The 17132-nt window shown below is 39.6% G+C and overlaps 1 protein-coding gene across 1 annotated transcript in view; it reads right to left on the bottom strand.

Moving 5' to 3' along the window:
- TOPAZ1 (testis and ovary specific TOPAZ 1) overlaps nt 1-17132 on the bottom strand; it is a 1272938-nt gene that overhangs the window by 1202159 nt on the left and 53647 nt on the right. The window contains exon 4 of the mRNA XM_044060400.1: nt 16998-17107. Coding sequence (XP_043916335.1) covers nt 16998-17107 — 110 coding nt within the window. The remainder of the gene's footprint in view (nt 1-16997; nt 17108-17132) is intronic.

Genomic DNA, 17132 nt, shown 5'->3' with positions numbered 1-17132 from the left:
TGTGGACCACCTTCCCCTCGTCAATGGCCTTGGTGACTGTTTCAAAGAAATCAACCAGGGTTTAAGAGGCAGGATCTGCCCTTAAAGCCGAACTGGGTAGGATCCAGTGTCTGTAGGTCCCAATATCTTTATTTATAAGGTCCATGATGATCCTTTCCATAGCTTTGCAGAAAAAGCTAGTGAGACTTATGGGGCGATAGTTTCCAGGATCCGTTGAGGCACCACCTTTGTGGAGAGGGACCACTGTTGCTGTACGCCACTCTCTGGGTACATATCCTGTAGTTTTAGGTTTGGGTTTAGCTCTTCTTGGAGTTCATGTAGGATGCAGCCTGGGACACCATCTGGTCCCATTGATGCTGTGTTTCTTGCTTTGGAGAGGGCAGCTCTTACCTGAGCATCTAAGATGTCAGGGGGGCAGCACTCTGCTGGGATAGATATTAGCCCTTTTGGTGGGGAGGGGGGGGGAGAGAAGTTTGCGCTGAACCGGTCAGCTAGGATGTTGGCAATGTCTGTGGGTTCGGTGTATTTTTTGTCATTTTGGACTAATTCTGAGCATATCTGGGAATTCCCACCCAGGTTCCCAACATAACTAAAGAAAGCCTTGTGATTATCCTTAGTGTCCTGTGCAATTTTTCTCTCGAAGCTGGCCTTAGACGATTTTATGAGTGCCCGTAGTTTTTTGCTAATACTGATCAGAGATGCCTTCCCTTTTTGGGATTTTGCTCTGTCATGTAGTAGCTTTCTCCTTCTATTGTATAGTTTGTTTATGCCTCGGTTTTGAGGAGTGTGAAATTTGCTTTAGAGAAGTTTTTCACTGTGGTTTTCTGGGCATGGGGTGGGGTCGGGATGTGAATATCCAGTGAGATTAGTTTATGGTCTGATCTTACCAGTGAGAGATACACTTCTGGTCTGGAGCATAGAGTCCCCATGTTGGTGATGATCAGGTCCAGTATGTTTTCCCCTCTTGTGGGAGTGGTAACAAGTTGTTCCACAGCGTTTGAGTTTATAAATTCTAGGAACCTTTGGGCTAGGGTGTTGGAGCTAGAGTAATGCTCCCAGTCTATGGTTGGGTAGTTGAAGTCACCCAATATAATGGTGTTTGGAGAGATCTTCATATTTTCCAGTGTTCTCAGGAAGGCCGAGTGGGGTTCCTGGGTTTGGGAGGGTGGTCTGTAGCAGGCTATAAACTGGAAGGCAGTTTTACCCACTATTAGTTGCACATGGATAGTCTCTGATGCTTCGTGATGTGCCACCAACCTGGAGGTGTGGGTATCTTTGACGAATATTGATACTCCCCCTCCTTTTGTAGTTCGGTCCAAGTTTTGGGGCCGAAAAATATGGTATGAGGTATAACCTGGTAGTGCTGGGGTGCTCTCGAGAGCCTTGAACCAGGTTTCTGTTACTGCACAGATATCGATGTTCTCCATGCTAAGGAGAGTTTCAAGTGCGTGCATCTTGAAGTTTAGACTTCTGGCATTGAGTAGCATTACTCTTAGTTTCTTATCCCTTGTGATACCTATGGAGGTGGGTTTGCCTTTTGAGCCTTGCCTAAAAAAGGCACTATGGGGGTAGCAAGAGCCTTTGCCAATTTGGGGTACTGTTACACAGCACCTCAAAGTGTAGTCAGAATGACGTCTCTGAAAGCACAGATGCAAAAAATAAATAAATAAATAAATAAATAAAAATTCCTAGTACCACTTAATCCACTTGCTTTAACAGTGAAGTGTGTGGCACAGCAGGAAAGGAGCAAAGGGGAGAAGATACGTCAGTAAAATACTCATGACTTTCCGGATGATGGGCAAGAAATTAAGAAGCAGACTGTCTGCAAGCCAAGTGGAGAAAGAACACAGGAAATATGCAACACTTACATAACTGGGTTAAAACAAACTTGATTGTCCATTACAAGGCACTGAATGCCATGTGACAAGAGACAAGTCAGTTTTACAACAAAGGAATACGACTTAATCCAAGCTGACTGCACAACAGTCAAAACTAATTTCTCTTTAACAAGTTATGTGCCTTTTGTTAACATTTAGATTAAGAACAAACCAGTTTGAGGATAATGAATGGTATCAAACATATGCTTACTGTTCGAGAAAATACTCAGTGGTAAAATGGAGTCTAACCTGTACAGCTACTGAATAATGCACAGATGTACAGCTGAATGCTTGTTTAAATATGCATGTCAAAGAGACATACATACAAGCACATATTTACTAATTTGTTTACCAGGGAAGAACACCGATCCATGCAAACCTGTTTTAAACTCAGCCAGGGAGCACTTCCAGGTTAAGTGAATTGTTCAGAGTCACACAGCAGGCTGAGTGAATCAAACCCATTTCAACAAGTAAAATCACAAGCACCACTACATTCTGTGGCACGTGATAAAGTTACAAACCCTGAACCAGGGCTGCTGATTCTGGCACGTATGTTTTGTGTTTTGCTTCTAGGTCCATGGCTTTATCACATTTCGCTGCATTTGTCATCCATTTGAATCAGTACACGTACTAAGCAACCACCACGTTTACAATGCAACCCAAAAATAAATAAAACAGCTGCCAAGAGCACACCAACCACAGAAATTCATTAGATCCAACAAAATGGAGTCAACCAAACAACACATCATTAAGTGCTTCTGTCCCGGTACAATGTAACTTCATCAGAACACACTAATTCCAAATCTTTTAAAAGCCATAAGCTCCTCACCTTCCATTCCATGTTCATTAAATAATAAAATACTTAAATATTTTAATTAAATTGATTGCCTAATTAAAACACAGACAATAATGTGAAAGTGAAAAGCAAGCAAAATATTTTGTGCTCTATCAACAAAGACATGTGCCAAACTAGTGACCAACGGTATCACACACACTGATACCTCAGAGATAGCAAATCTGTAGGCCGACAGATATGGCAAAAATTTCACTCCCTTATTCCCTCCAAACTTATCACAAACCTTGCCCCACACACACACATATCCAAAGAACAGATCAATAAAGCCTTTTCTAAAGCTAAAACACAGCCTCTATGTGGCCAGATGGCATCCCAGGCTGTCTTCTAAACAAACTAAAACATGAACTAGCATCACCACTAAGTACCCTATTCAATCACAGCCTAACCACAGGCTTTGCTCCTGCAGAATGGAGAACAGCAACAGTTATTCTCCTCCACAAAGGTGGCTTAGCAACAAACGTGAGGAATTACAGACCCATTAGTCTGGCCAGCCTCATCTGTAAGGCCATAGAACGCATCATGGACCTCAAATAAAGACATAGGCGACCTCCAAACTCTGGATTCAACCCAATTTGGCTTTGTCAAGGGCATATCCTGCCTGTTAAACCTGGTGGATTTCTTCAAAACTGTGACAGCCACTGATGATGGCAAATCTGTACACACAGCATACCTCGACTTGGCCAAGGCCTTCGACACAATCCCACACTTGGGCATTACCGATAAACTTAGCAAACTGAATGCAAACCCCTTTATTGTACAATGGGTTGCTAACTGGCTCAGAAACTGGTCACACACTATCAAAGTGGGTGACTCCACATCAACCAGAAGACCTGTCACCAGCAGGGTGCCACAAAGGTTAGTGCTGGGCCCCCTACCATTTGGTATATACTTCTCAGAAGTTCAGGCCAAAACTAAAGTGTTGTGGCTGACCAAGTTTGCAGGCGAGTGCAAACTAGGTGCAGTCATTGAATCCCCAAAATTATGTCAATATGCTCACACGGATCAATGAGTGGTGTATTAGTCATGGTCTCACACTGAATGCAAAGAAATGCATCATCATTCCCTTGAGTAAAAACAATGTCCCTTCACACTATCAAATTAAAAATACTCTGTGTATCTACGAAGTGGCAAGGGCTCTGGGGTTACAACTAGACTGCGACCCTAACTTTGACCACCATGTGTTTACTGTAGTAAGGAAGGCATTCTATAAAGCAAATTATTTTAGAAAAGGCATCACCTCTAAAGCAAAGGAGGTTATAACCCCTCTATACTCATCACTAATCAGGCCCGTAATTGAGTATAAAGCCCCTTTTGGCACGTACAGTACAAGGTACCTGCAGCAATTGGAGAGACCTCAGAGGTTTCTAACTAAGATCAAGGGACTCCAGCACGTGTCTTACACAGACTGACTAAAGTCCCTGTCACTATACTCAGTATCGTATGGACTTCTTAGGGAAGACTTATGCCTGGCTTACACAGCAATCTTCGACCCAAACCTAATGAATTTGCTGCACATTCGTAAATCGACCGGGACCTACAACTACCCATTCTAGGACCTAAATATGACCTGTAACTTGAACAGGATGTGCTGGAGGGACAGAGTTGTCTCCCAGCGACTGCAGTGTCTTTGGAATAGGCTGCCAATTTATGTGAAGCAGAGCACCTCTGACACTGTTCAAAGGGGACCATCAATTCTTACTGGGGAGATAACACCCACAACCCTCCTGTACATGGGCAGTCATTACTAAATACCATCCTGGGTAATGACTATAGTATCACTGGTATTAATTATATTGGGATGAAATGGCAATGCTTGAAATGACCTCAGGGTTGAAAGCCCAGTAACCTTCTATGATCCTAAGATCTAGAATTCAATTCATTCACCCAGAAAACATGTGCGTGTACATACGTGATTCACACTTGCAAGTCAAGAAAAATTAATTTACATAAAATCAAATTATTCACATGATAAAATGGAATAAGAAAAAACAAGCTGACATTGATCTCAAACTGGATAAATACTCAAAATGTCCCCAAGAAAGAGAACATGCATACACAATTCATGTTAATTCATTGTGATTACTTTTTCAGAAATTACATCATTCCCCCATGAATAAAAATAATAAAAGGAAAAAACAGGTTTGTGTCTGTGTGTGTGTATGCATTATATATATATATATATATATATATACATACATATATATATATATATATATATATATATATATATATATATATATATATACATACATACATACATACATACACACACACATATACACACACATGTGCATGTCTGTGGGTATACGTTTGTGTCTTTCGGCTTTTCCCGGTTAGGGGTCACCACAGCGGCATGAAAATATATCTGCATGGATCAATGGGACCAAATCTAGACATAGGTTCCAATACCGCACCTATCCACTACACATCTTAAATGGACAACCCACAAAAAAACAGCAAAAAAATTATAAGAAAACTACTAAAATATGAACCAAATCTATGTATGATACCAAAACATCTACAACTATCAAAGGAAGCCCTTTGCAATTGCTATGATGTTAGAGAAGTATTTTTTATACAGATATAAACAAGCTACATTCAACCTAAGAATAGTGCCGATATAAATGGTCCTATTGAGCCCATACTTACTGGTAGAATTAGTTTTCAGTTGCCATTTAAGTTCTAGCCATTCTTTCCAAGGTCCACCCCCCACCACATCTGGGTTTACGTTGTTTGCTATACAGAATTTAAAACTATGCACATGCATTAACCTAATAAGTTTACAGACAGCATAATGATCGTCCATCCTTTTGATGTTATGAAGATGCTGATAGAAAGTAATGCTTTTTCAGTCCTCCCAACATAAAACCAAAGACAATCATTATTGCACTGTGCTATGTAGACCACTCTAGTGCTCAAACAATGACACTTATCTGAACCTCACCAAATCTCTGTACAAAACAATATGATCTTTCCAAAATATACTGACACTGTTTACAGTGCCCACAAGCCCTCATACCCAGGGAACCACTAACCATCTCAAATCTTTCCATCATGTTCTTAAAACAAATACCCTTCTTGTATACAACCTTTAGTGAAGGGACAAATTTTTGAAATTGCTCCCTGATGGCAATAAATTTATCCAGATTTTTTTTATCAACCTTCTATATCACCAAAATCCAAGTTACAAGTAAGGATCACAGCCTTATTGTATTTAGGCCTATTAGATTGTCGGTCACCATTGTTAAACACAAACTCATTCTGCCTTAAAATGTTGTAAAATATCCCTTGTTGTCTTTTCAACTGAACCTCATCAATGATGGTCCTAATAAAACTGGCCAGATACCCTCTTTCCTCCAATATCAATTTTAACTTAGCACATTCATCATTAAAGGTACTATTTCGGGATACCATCCTTGCCAGTCTAACCATCTGACCTTTTACCAAGGCCTTCTTTTGAAAAATAGGATGCCATCCAGTAAAATACAACAGGGAATTTGAATATGTGGTCTTCCTGAAAATGTTGGATTAAATCTAGAACTCTCTGTTTTTAGTAATAAAAACACCCAAATAATTCATACTGTCAGAGGAATAGTTCACAGTAAATTTCATAATTTGTGGCAGTATTTGATGTACATACAAAAATAATTTTGTCTACACCATCAACCCAAAAACTTCCCTACATTATCCAAAAATCAGCCATAAAATGACGAGGATTTATTAAACAGTGGATTAAACACAAATCTGTGTTCCCAATAGGCCGTGACCAAGTTAGCAACAGAGGGCCGCTCCTGTAGCATTGTCAGTCTGCTTTCAAAAAAGCTACCCCTCAATATAAATGAAGTTGTTCTCCAAAATGATCTTGGTCACTCTCCCATTCAATACAAGTCTTCATGGGTTCTGTTCAAGCAGGTTTATTTTATACACACACATTATCATTTAAGGTTACTGACTAACTTGCATACAAACTAACAGCATTCATGCATGCTATCACTGTGACTGCTCTTACAAAATGGCCCTACGGAGTGCACGTTACTGGGATTTTACATGTGCACATACAGTCTTGACATGCTTCTTAAAGATACAGTGCAATTCACTTGCACTTCGATCTACATTCTCCCTATGAGAAATAGATCATACGATACTATGGGTGTACTGGCATGCAGAAATCACAGGTAATTCTTTGCCGTGCATTACACAATGCTAAATACACAGCTATATACAATCAAGTCCACGTTGCTCCGTATTTCACACTAGGCTGACACTCATCCATATCGTGCAATATAAAACGGTGAATGTAATTTAGCAACTGGAACAGTCTTTGTAAAATATTTGACCTGTGGAATGTTCTGAGCATTTTCTGGAATGGAATCAGAATTTTGAACACATTCTGTCGGTATATGAACAGTGTCTGATTCACTCTTAGATTTGAAGTCTGCATCACAGAAACAATGTTGTGATGGTGATGGTGATTCTGGTACAGGAAGATTATGTCTACGATTCCTCCTATATTCTACATCTTCGGAGTCTACCAGGTAGGATCTTGGTACAGCACAGATGCCTGTAATCTGTCCTGTTCGATCAAAACCTTTCGTCGTGTGGATTCTTACAGTCTCTCCTTCCCTCAACGGAAGAGGTAATCTGCTCAATCGGTCATAACTAGATTTCTAGATATTACACTTCTTAAACAACTGAGCCTTGATGGTATTATTTTTCTTAGGTTTAGGCTTCAACAGAATGGAATTAATGGGTAGCGTAGTTCTTGTTTGCCTGGAAAGCAGTCAGAGTAGGTGAGCCAAGAATATCACGGGGTACATTTCTGAGATTAAGCAAATGCAAGAACACATCGGTATTGTCACGCTTTGACCATTCATTTGCACTCTGTATTGCGGTGGTGGTTCTGTGGTAGCGTTGTCGCCTCACAGTTAGACGTTGCCCGTTCGATTCTCAGTTAGAGCGTCTTCTGTGTGGTGACATGCGTGAAGGTTGTGCGTTAGGCCCGGCAAGCCAGCACGTAAAAATCTACTGCCAATCATTAACGGACCAGTGTTCCGCTGACCAGCACGTAAAAATCTACTGCCAATCATTAGCAGACCGGAGTTCCGCTGTGGCAACCCCTAACCGGGAAAAAACGAAAGACACAAACAAACTGCATGTTCATCTAGACCATTGGACTGAGGATTTTCAGGACTACTGGTGACATGCACAAAGTCCCATTCTTTTGCAAATTTCTGAAACTGGCTAGTAAATTGAGTAACATTGTCAGAAAGAACTGTGTGTGGACTACCATGAAATGAGAAATGACGTTTTAACTTGAGAACAGTAGTGGAAGTGAGATTAGGTAGTACATCAATCTCAAACCAATTTGAAAAACAGTCTACCAAAACCAAATAGTGTTGACTGTTGCACTCAGAGATATCAGTTGCAATGATTGACCAAGGTAGTTCAGGAACTGGACTTAGCTGAAGTTGTTCTCTCTGCAAATGTGGTCTAGTACTACCGCATACTGAACAAGAAGTACTTTATCAATGTCTAAGTAATGAAGGAACTAGTTCAGTCTTTGTGTGATCTCATAACTTTATCAAGCCTAGTGGTAGGAAAAATTACACACTGCCATCACATCAAGGTCAAAATTCTCTGCATTAAGCTGTTCCATCATATTTCTGGGTGATCTGGATAAGGTATCAGCCAGATAAAACAATCTGCCTTTTGTGGATACCAATTTGAAATTGTAGTTTTGCAATTTGAGCATCATTCTCTGTAATCTAGCTGGTGCTGTATGCATAGGCTTCTTTAAAATAGTAACTAGAGGGTGGTGGTCAGTTTCTATCTGAACAGCTCGACCATAAATATAATCATGAAACTTTGAACATGCAAATACTATTGCCAAAGTTTTTTTTGCAATTTAAGCATATTGCATTCTCAGTTTGGGTAAGTGTTCTAGATGCATAGGCTACTGGTCTGCCCCCTAAGTATGACTGCACCAAGACTACATTTTGAAGCATGACAGGAAAGAGTAACTGGTTTGTTCACATCACAGTATCTTAATGTAGGTGGGGTGGCAATTTTCTGCTCAAGGTCTTCAAATGCCATCTGGTGCTGTTTCAACCATGACCATGCAACATTTTTGTACATTCTCTCTCAAAGGTGCTGTCAACTCATTGAAGTCTGGTATAAACTTGCCTAAATAGTTGACCATGCCTAGAAAACATTGTAGAGCTTGTACATTATCTGGTGCTGACATTCCAACAATAGTGGTTTGCATGGTCAGATCTGGTCTCAAGCCTGTACTTGTGAACAAATGACCAATGTAGGTAACTTCTGGAAGCCTAAATTTACACTTCAGAGAATGAGCTTCAAGTTTACTGCATGTGCTCTGTCTAGAACTTCCTTTAGGTTTTTGTCATGTTGTGCTTCACCATTGCCTCCAATCAATAAATCATCTACTATCATGGCACAAAGAAAACCCGAAAAAATTGTGCTCCATTGCACACACATTTCATTTGCAAAATGTATTCCAAATGGCATCCTTAGGAATCTGCATCTGCCAAATGGAGTACCAAAAGTAGTTAGAAATGAAGATTTGTGATCAAGCATCACTTGCCAAAATCAACTGTTTGCATCCAAGACAGAAAACAGTAGCATTCAGTAATACAGCAGCAACTTCTTCGACTGTACGTATTGGATGATACAGTCTCTTCAATTTCAATTCAGATCTCTTGGGTCAATACATATTCTGATTTCGTTTGAGTCTTTTTTGTGGGCTGCTACCATGGACGACACCCATTTAGTTGGTTCAGTGACTAGACAAATCACACCTTGCTGTACCATTTTATCCAACTGAGCTTTAACTCTATTCTGCATAGTTACAGGAGCACTTCTTGCTGGTCTGACTATTGGAGTGACCTCTGGGTCTAACTACATGGAATACATAACTGGAAGTTTGCCTAACTTGTCATCAAAAACATCAGCATATTCTGAGAAAATGGCTTCTGAAAAATTAGAACATGGAAATGCATTTGCACAATGAAATTCTTTAGCAAAAGAAAACAGATTCATTCTTAAACTATCTGAGACTCAGTAAAAATTGCATTGGCCTTCTAACTACATAGAACAAGTTGTAACAGTTCTTGGCCAAATAACATGAAAGCATCACTGAACCTTCGGTTTGAATTTCTTGTCTCGCACTACTGGCTACATTGAGTTGTTCATTAATTCTCACTTTAGCAAACGTGTCTGCTGATACAAAATTATACACTTTGACCCAGTGTCTACTTTAGGCTCTGTGGATCTTCTATTATTCCGGACAGTACAAAATACTTTGCTCCGTGCTAATAAATTCACTGCATCAACTCATTCATCAAGCACAGCTACACCATCTACATAGAAAGCCAACTGCTTTCACTCTACTTGAGCAACTTGCTTTTTCGTGTGACCTTTCTCTACGACTGTGTGAGGCTTGCTCGATTTACAAAACTTTTGAAGTGGTTCCATTTTTTACACTCATCACATTGCTGATCAAATACTAAGCACTTCTCTCTTTTAGAGTTGCACCACAACTGCGACAGTTAAAGTTGGACTTGGGTTTTGCTGATTCATGCTTGTACTGCACTGAGCTGGAACTTGCTCCCTTATTAGAATTTGCTGGAAAGCTGTGCATCCTTCCTAGGAAACCCAGTAGCTGCCACGTGCTTGGGCCTGCTTTTGCTTTCTACGCGTTGCATGCTGTCTACATTTGCTCTAGAGCCAACTAAAACCATACTCTTGTCACTCGCAAGCATACTTTTGTGTTTTTCTGTCAACTCATGGATTTGACAAATCTCTGACTTTGCTCAATGTTAAATCACAGTCACAAAGTAAAACCTTTCTCACAGCAGTATTGTTAGTATGACACACAAGCCTGTCCTTTAGCAGCTCATCTTTTAAGTCACCAAACTGACACAATTTAGCTCAGTTACACATTTCTCTGAATTGGCGTTTCAAACACTTGGGGTATTCCCTTGATTCAGCTTGCATAACAATATGACTGGTTTCACCTTCTCCCTCATATACTGCAGGTGCATACGCAAATGAATGCTCTCTTTCTATGGCCTCTGACCTACCTAGGTTTAGCAAAATTACTGGTGCGTGCATCTCTATCTGCATAAGCTGCTTATATAAAAATATTGTACTGTTAATCAACTATTCTCCAATTTTCTGTAATATTCTGATCAAATACAAATGGTAGAGGCTTTTGAAATCCGTCTGCCACATTAACATATACCTGTGATGGGTTTTGCAAATAAGCACAAACATACACAAATGCCAGAAACTTATGCCAGTATTTCTAACTTTGTCCAATGCCTTTATGCTTCTGAATTTATGCCTTTTGGGTTTTTTAAAATAATGCTAATAGATCAACACATTGTACAGCTGAATAACTGGACTTTGGGAAATAAACTTCTCAAGCAATTCAATACTTTTGTAATATTGCTTGGAAGACTAAATGCTAAAGTAATTTATCATTTTGCGAAAGTCATTTATCATCATTTTAAGAAACATCTCAAACAAATTTACGATGCTAATGAATAACTGTCAGTCACTTTAATACTTTTGTCATGCCGTCTTTTGCAAGAAATCGCCTCTTTATCAGTGTAAGGAAAATATCAAATAACTGCATAATGCAGATAAATAGGACATCTCTTTACCTCAATATCTTTTCAAGTAATTGCACTTTGCGAATAACTGCACACTGCACACTGAAATGTCCACAAAATGACTGTACCTTGCTAGGTAATTCTCTACAGTGCAAGAAACACACTGTAATGGTGGCACTTTGCAAACAGACACATCCAGCACAAGAAACGTTTCAAAATGGCTACACTTTGACTGTATTTCATGAAATAGTTGCACTTTGCACACAGTAAACTTTTCAAAATACAGGCACAGTAATAAGCACACCCTGTAAGCACTTTTACACACTGAGATAATTTGAATAACTTTAGTTATGCTCTTGATACAATACAAAGTTGTAGTTATAACAAAACACATGCAGTCTCCTTGCTTTATTTCTGCTTAATATGCCCTTTTTGCCCTTATATTCGTTTTGCTTGTTTAAGCCCTTTTTATGCCCAATGTACTTTTCTTGTACTCGTTTTACTCTAAAACATGCCCAGTTTTGCTTGAAACACACATGTATTGTTTTATACATGCTTGTTTCATCTTTAAACATACTTGTTTAGCTTTACTGTTAATTGTTCCATCAAATACGTTTATTTTAAACATTTTCTTCTAGTTAAACTCTCTGTGCCTTCCGCTTGCTTAATAGTGCGGTTTGTGCCCTTGTAATTCCCCTTTTTGTCTTTTCTATTAAGTCAACAATTCGTGTTACTTCTCATTACCTTGATTATTTTCCGTCTCTTTTTGTCCTCATTTCTGTTATTTTTACCTTCACTGTCTCTGCACCTCATGGCTCCGGATCCTTTTCTCTTCTATCCCAGTTCTGACACCATGTCGCTCTCCCATTCTGGATACAATAGAAGAGTCTTCATGGGTTCTGTTCAAGCAGCTTTATTTTATACAAACACACTATTATTTAAGGTTACTGACTAACTTGTATACAAGCTAACAACTGCGTTCATGCATGTTATCACTGTGACTGCTCTTACAAAATGGCTCTATGGAGTGCATGTGTCTGGGATTTTATATGTGCACATACAGTCTTGACAAACTTCTTAAAGATACAGAGCACATAATTTCTCAAGAACATAAATGTACTATGTTCCAGTTGACCATTTCCACGTAAATATTCATAAAACTATTCGATCCTTAGCCCATGAGGAATAACTGAAAATAGATCTTTTAAGTCTATGGCTACAAAAATGATGCCTTCTTTGAACAAGGTTTCATGTATCTTTGTCAAAATTCACACAAATCTTTGTACACGTACTGAATTACACTCACAACCTCCTTGAGTTTGAAATCTAAAAATCTGGCCACGGTAAAAGTTTTGGATGATTCTGCATGCATTATGGGATGCAAAGGGGGATCGTCCAAACTCATTAGAATCCCAAAAATGGTGGGTGTTCTGGGGCACACAACTCTTAAAGCATTGTTTGGTGACCTGCCCCTGTAATAAAAAATCTGTCAACTTTTTGGTATACTATATTTCTTTGGTCGATAGAAACTTTCTCATAAGTGTCACTAAACAATATACATAACATCTTTTCAATCTAATCATTGGTATTCATCACAACTAGGCCCCTACTCTTATCTGGCTTCATAAGTCTAAGTTGTCGACTGTTCACAATAAATTGACTATTGTATGACCTAACCCTGTTGTGTCAAATCTTTCTAATATCTTGTTCAAAAATTTTTTCAAAGAACTATCATGAGATGCAATGGACAGTTAAAATACTTAGCTTAACACATCCCAAGGGGGAATTAGGTTCAGTTACTCACTTAGTAAAACACATACATAGGTCAAATAGGTCAAGTTTCCTAATAAATAATTTCAGATCAGTTAACACATTACTAATCGTAACTCTTCTGGCAGGTACAAAGGCAAGGGCCTTTTGAAATAAATCGGCCCATTCATGATCAATATCAACATCACTACAGCTGAAAACTTTAAAATCACAACGATCATTAAGTACCAGACACATTTTCTATCTTCTGTACCTCGTTCCTCACACACTCCTTGTCTACCTGTTGATAATTCAAATCTTGTGTTGCTCTCCATGCTTATACTTCCTCCTGAATAAATTCTGTTCCCCCTTTTCCCTGTTTTTTTAATCTTTCAGATCTGAGGAGTGGAGGGATCTAAAGGGATATCATGGGCCATGCTGTACATAATTACTCGTGCTCTCATTCTCACTGAAGGTCTACAGATAGTCAATGGATGTCAGTAAAGGAATGTTTCTTAGTATGGTTGTTAGTATAGGGAGATGGACAAGTGTTGCCTGCTTCATAACCCATTCTGTCCCTAACCAGTTTGCTTTCTTTTTGAATTTTAATATCCCACACAATTACAACTTTTAAAAGATTTGGAACTAGTGTGTTCAGTATGATGAAGTCCCACTGCACCAGGATGAAAGTGTTTAAGGTTACTGTATTGTTTGGTTGACTTCTTACTTTGCTGGATCTAATAAATTTCTTTGGTTAGTGTTCTCCTGGCTGACTTTCTTTTTTTTTTTTTAATTAGTACACTTGCAATTTCCTGCCCAAACCACTGAACTGTCAATTAACAGACTGGGATAAAGAAAACATGTCACAACAATGTGAGTTATGAACTTCCTGTAAGCAATACTAGTATTTCTTCAACACACACTGTTCCCCTTTCATAGGGTCAGCCCTATCCTGCATCTTACTGTCCCCACTTGTTCTATGAGCAACAGCCAGGAATCCCTGGGCTTGATGACAGCCTTACAGCCATTCATTCCTAGCCAGGTAGCCCAATAAGCCCATTCATTACCCAATACTGACTGGGAGTGGTGCAGGACAGACTACACACTTCCCCTTCACTCAGTGCAGCTCTCCTTGAGTAACACTTTGCGATGCCTGTTGCAAAGTCTCTCTTCTCTTCCCCAACATGTTCACATGGCTACATGCATTTGAACAAAGGGTAGCATGTGCTCACAGTGTTGTGCTTATTGGGTGCAACATCTACTGCTTCCCATACGTGCCACCTAAATGGCAGCCCATTGCCTCATCTCTCCTCATAGGATGGGTATCCAGCAACAGCCCACACTCCTATTCTCCCTGGCCAGCTCCATCAGGCACCCAAAGCCACTAATCAAACTTGGAGCATCTGGACCATAAGTCAGGATTTTATCACTATGCCATTGGAGTTTGCTGCTTCTACACATCTTTAAATATGCATTACTGATACAAATGGATTTAAATGGGCAAGATGATGCTCGTTTTTATTTGGTTAGTAATGGCCTAAACAACACTCGTATCCAAGGGAAGAAATTCAGTTTTAGTTTCTATCTTTGGCTTTCAGTGAATCCATGTAACACTACCCAAGTGAGCAATACCACGCTTTAACAACAGGGGTGCAAATAAGTGCATTAAGCTGGGGTACTGGGGTCCCAAGAAACTATGGCATTTCTAAGTGCATTTTACAGTTTTTTTTAAGCCAAGTTTTTCAAACAATGATGGTTTGAACAAAAAATCGTGACTAGGGGAAGAAACAGTCTTGCTCTTACTTTTTAAAATTTTTTTTAACCATAATCCCTTCAAGACACCCTAACTGACCAAGACTACACTGGAATAACTGCAGTGGAAATAACTGTATTAAGCACAGGATGTTCTTCATATTTATCACTGCTGCAGCAGCCTTAGACATATGGGTTATCCTACCAAGGATACAACAGCTGGCCAGCTTCCAAAGCTTCAGGGTGCCATTTACACACCTAAGACTGCCGAGCAGCTCAAGTTGAGCTGACTAAAAGAGAAATTTCGGCTTGAAGCGCTTCACAGCTTTACTTCTGCCGATGAATACGCTCCTCTGAGGATTTTGAGTATCGATGGAAGGCTTGTGCTTTCCCCTTAGCTAAGCAGGTAAGTTCACTTTGGGGGAAAAAAATGTTTTTTTTTTTTTCATCTTTAGGAAAGTTATTTTAAATTTAGGAGGGTTGTGTTTATTACATTCAAAAGACTATAATGTACTTTTAAACAGAGCACATGTTTCTGTCAGTTGTAAAGTAGTGTTATCTGATGCAATATTTTTTGCAGAGAAATTGTGTTAATTTTAACGCACTGTAGGCCTGCTACAGTGTTTGAAAGTTTTTTTTTTTTGTTTTTTTAAAGAAAAAAGGACTGTGGACTGTAGTTTTACTGGCACAGTTGCTCATTTTCCCCAGCACAGTGGCACTATTTTCAGCTTGACCATGGAACAGTGTCCCTCCCAAGATCGGTCCTTCTTCCAGCCACACACATACAAAAAAAAAAAGTTAAGCAAATAGCCTTTGCCACCACAGCAGGCTAATAATTTGCCTCAGTCACAGGTGGGTGACTTTGCGGTGGCCATTTGTTGTACTTCAGACCACTCATCCTCATACTCTGGATCCATCTGGTGTAGCACCTACAGTCACTACGGTCCAGTGGTTAGCCACATCCTCTGTAGCTGTTGGGGTCTCCTGGGTTGGAAAAGGAGAACCACTCTTGCTGGTCCTGGGAGAGAAAACAGCAAGGTTTCCTTATGCCAGAATGCTGTGTCCACTCAAGGAGAAGCAGTGGTTGTCATTAGCCAACAGTGCTGGCACATTTTTTTCTGTCAATAAGAGACAGAAAAGTAAGTATGCATCTCCTCCACAAACTTCTTTGGATAGGAGTAGTTTACTGGGACTGACTCGGGGTTGGATTCAAGCTATTGATCTTTCATGTATAGTAGTTTCCGGTAAAATAAAGAGGGATGCATCCTTTCCTGAAGAGATTCATGAGTCAGAATCTGAACAGGAGGACGCAGGAACGGATTCTGGGTTCAGCTGCCAGATTTCTGATTCAGAGTCTGATGTTCAGGCTCACTTTCTGAATTTTTCCCCTGTGGGGGTTTTTCTTTCACTGAAACTATTGCTAGAATGTCCCAGTGTTTTCAGTGGGAGAAAGCCGAGGTTTCTCAGTCCCTCAAAACATACTACAAATTGTTACTGAAAGATTTTCCAGAACCTACATACATTCCTCCTGTCCTATCTGCTCTAGAGGATGCATCTCTTTACTGCCTGCAATTTGCTTGATAGCAAGCCTGAGACATGAGAAAGAGGAGGAGGAGATTATAGTCAAAGATTAAGTGCCAGGAACCAAAAGAAAATATATATTTACCCGAGGCAGCCCATTCAAATACAAATGATAAACACATACTGTGTACTCAAAACTCTGAAATGTGTTTGTCTCTGTTCAAAATCAGCATTTAAAAGAATTTTAACTGAAAAAGGAAAACACCAAGTTTGAAAGTTATTTTTAAAGTGTCTACTTTAGAACGCCAAAAAATCAAAATAGCGAATGCTCACATGAGCGAATAATTAGGAAGTCTATGTTGATTTTTTTGGGATCACAGTACAGTGAAGATCAGAATATTTGCCCTTTCCTCACTGCAGTGCAATCTCGGAGTAGGAATATATATTTAGCGGAGGGTATGGGGGGTGCAGCCCCCCACAATAGCGATTTTGAATTCATTCGCTCATGTGAGCGTTTGCTATTTTAATTTTTTGGTGTTCTGACAGACTCTATTTGAAGACCATCAGAACAAAAATATGCAATTTTATTATTCATCATATATTCACCTGGTATTTGCTGTGCACAGGAAACTCCTGGAAAAACTGGCCGACTCTCACATGAAGGTAGACGGACATATTTGCCTGGAGAAAAGTTCATGGGTCTATATGCAGACCTGCTACAAACAGACAAAGGTTTTACTT

Source organism: Protopterus annectens, chromosome 2.part0 (assembly GCF_019279795.1).
Source record: "Protopterus annectens isolate FY-2018-M chromosome 2.part0, PAN1.0, whole genome shotgun sequence".
Classification (NCBI taxonomy): Eukaryota; Metazoa; Chordata; order Ceratodontiformes; family Protopteridae; genus Protopterus; species Protopterus annectens.
Note: the sequence above shows the minus strand (reverse complement) of the source record. Positions and strands in the feature narration are given on the sequence as shown.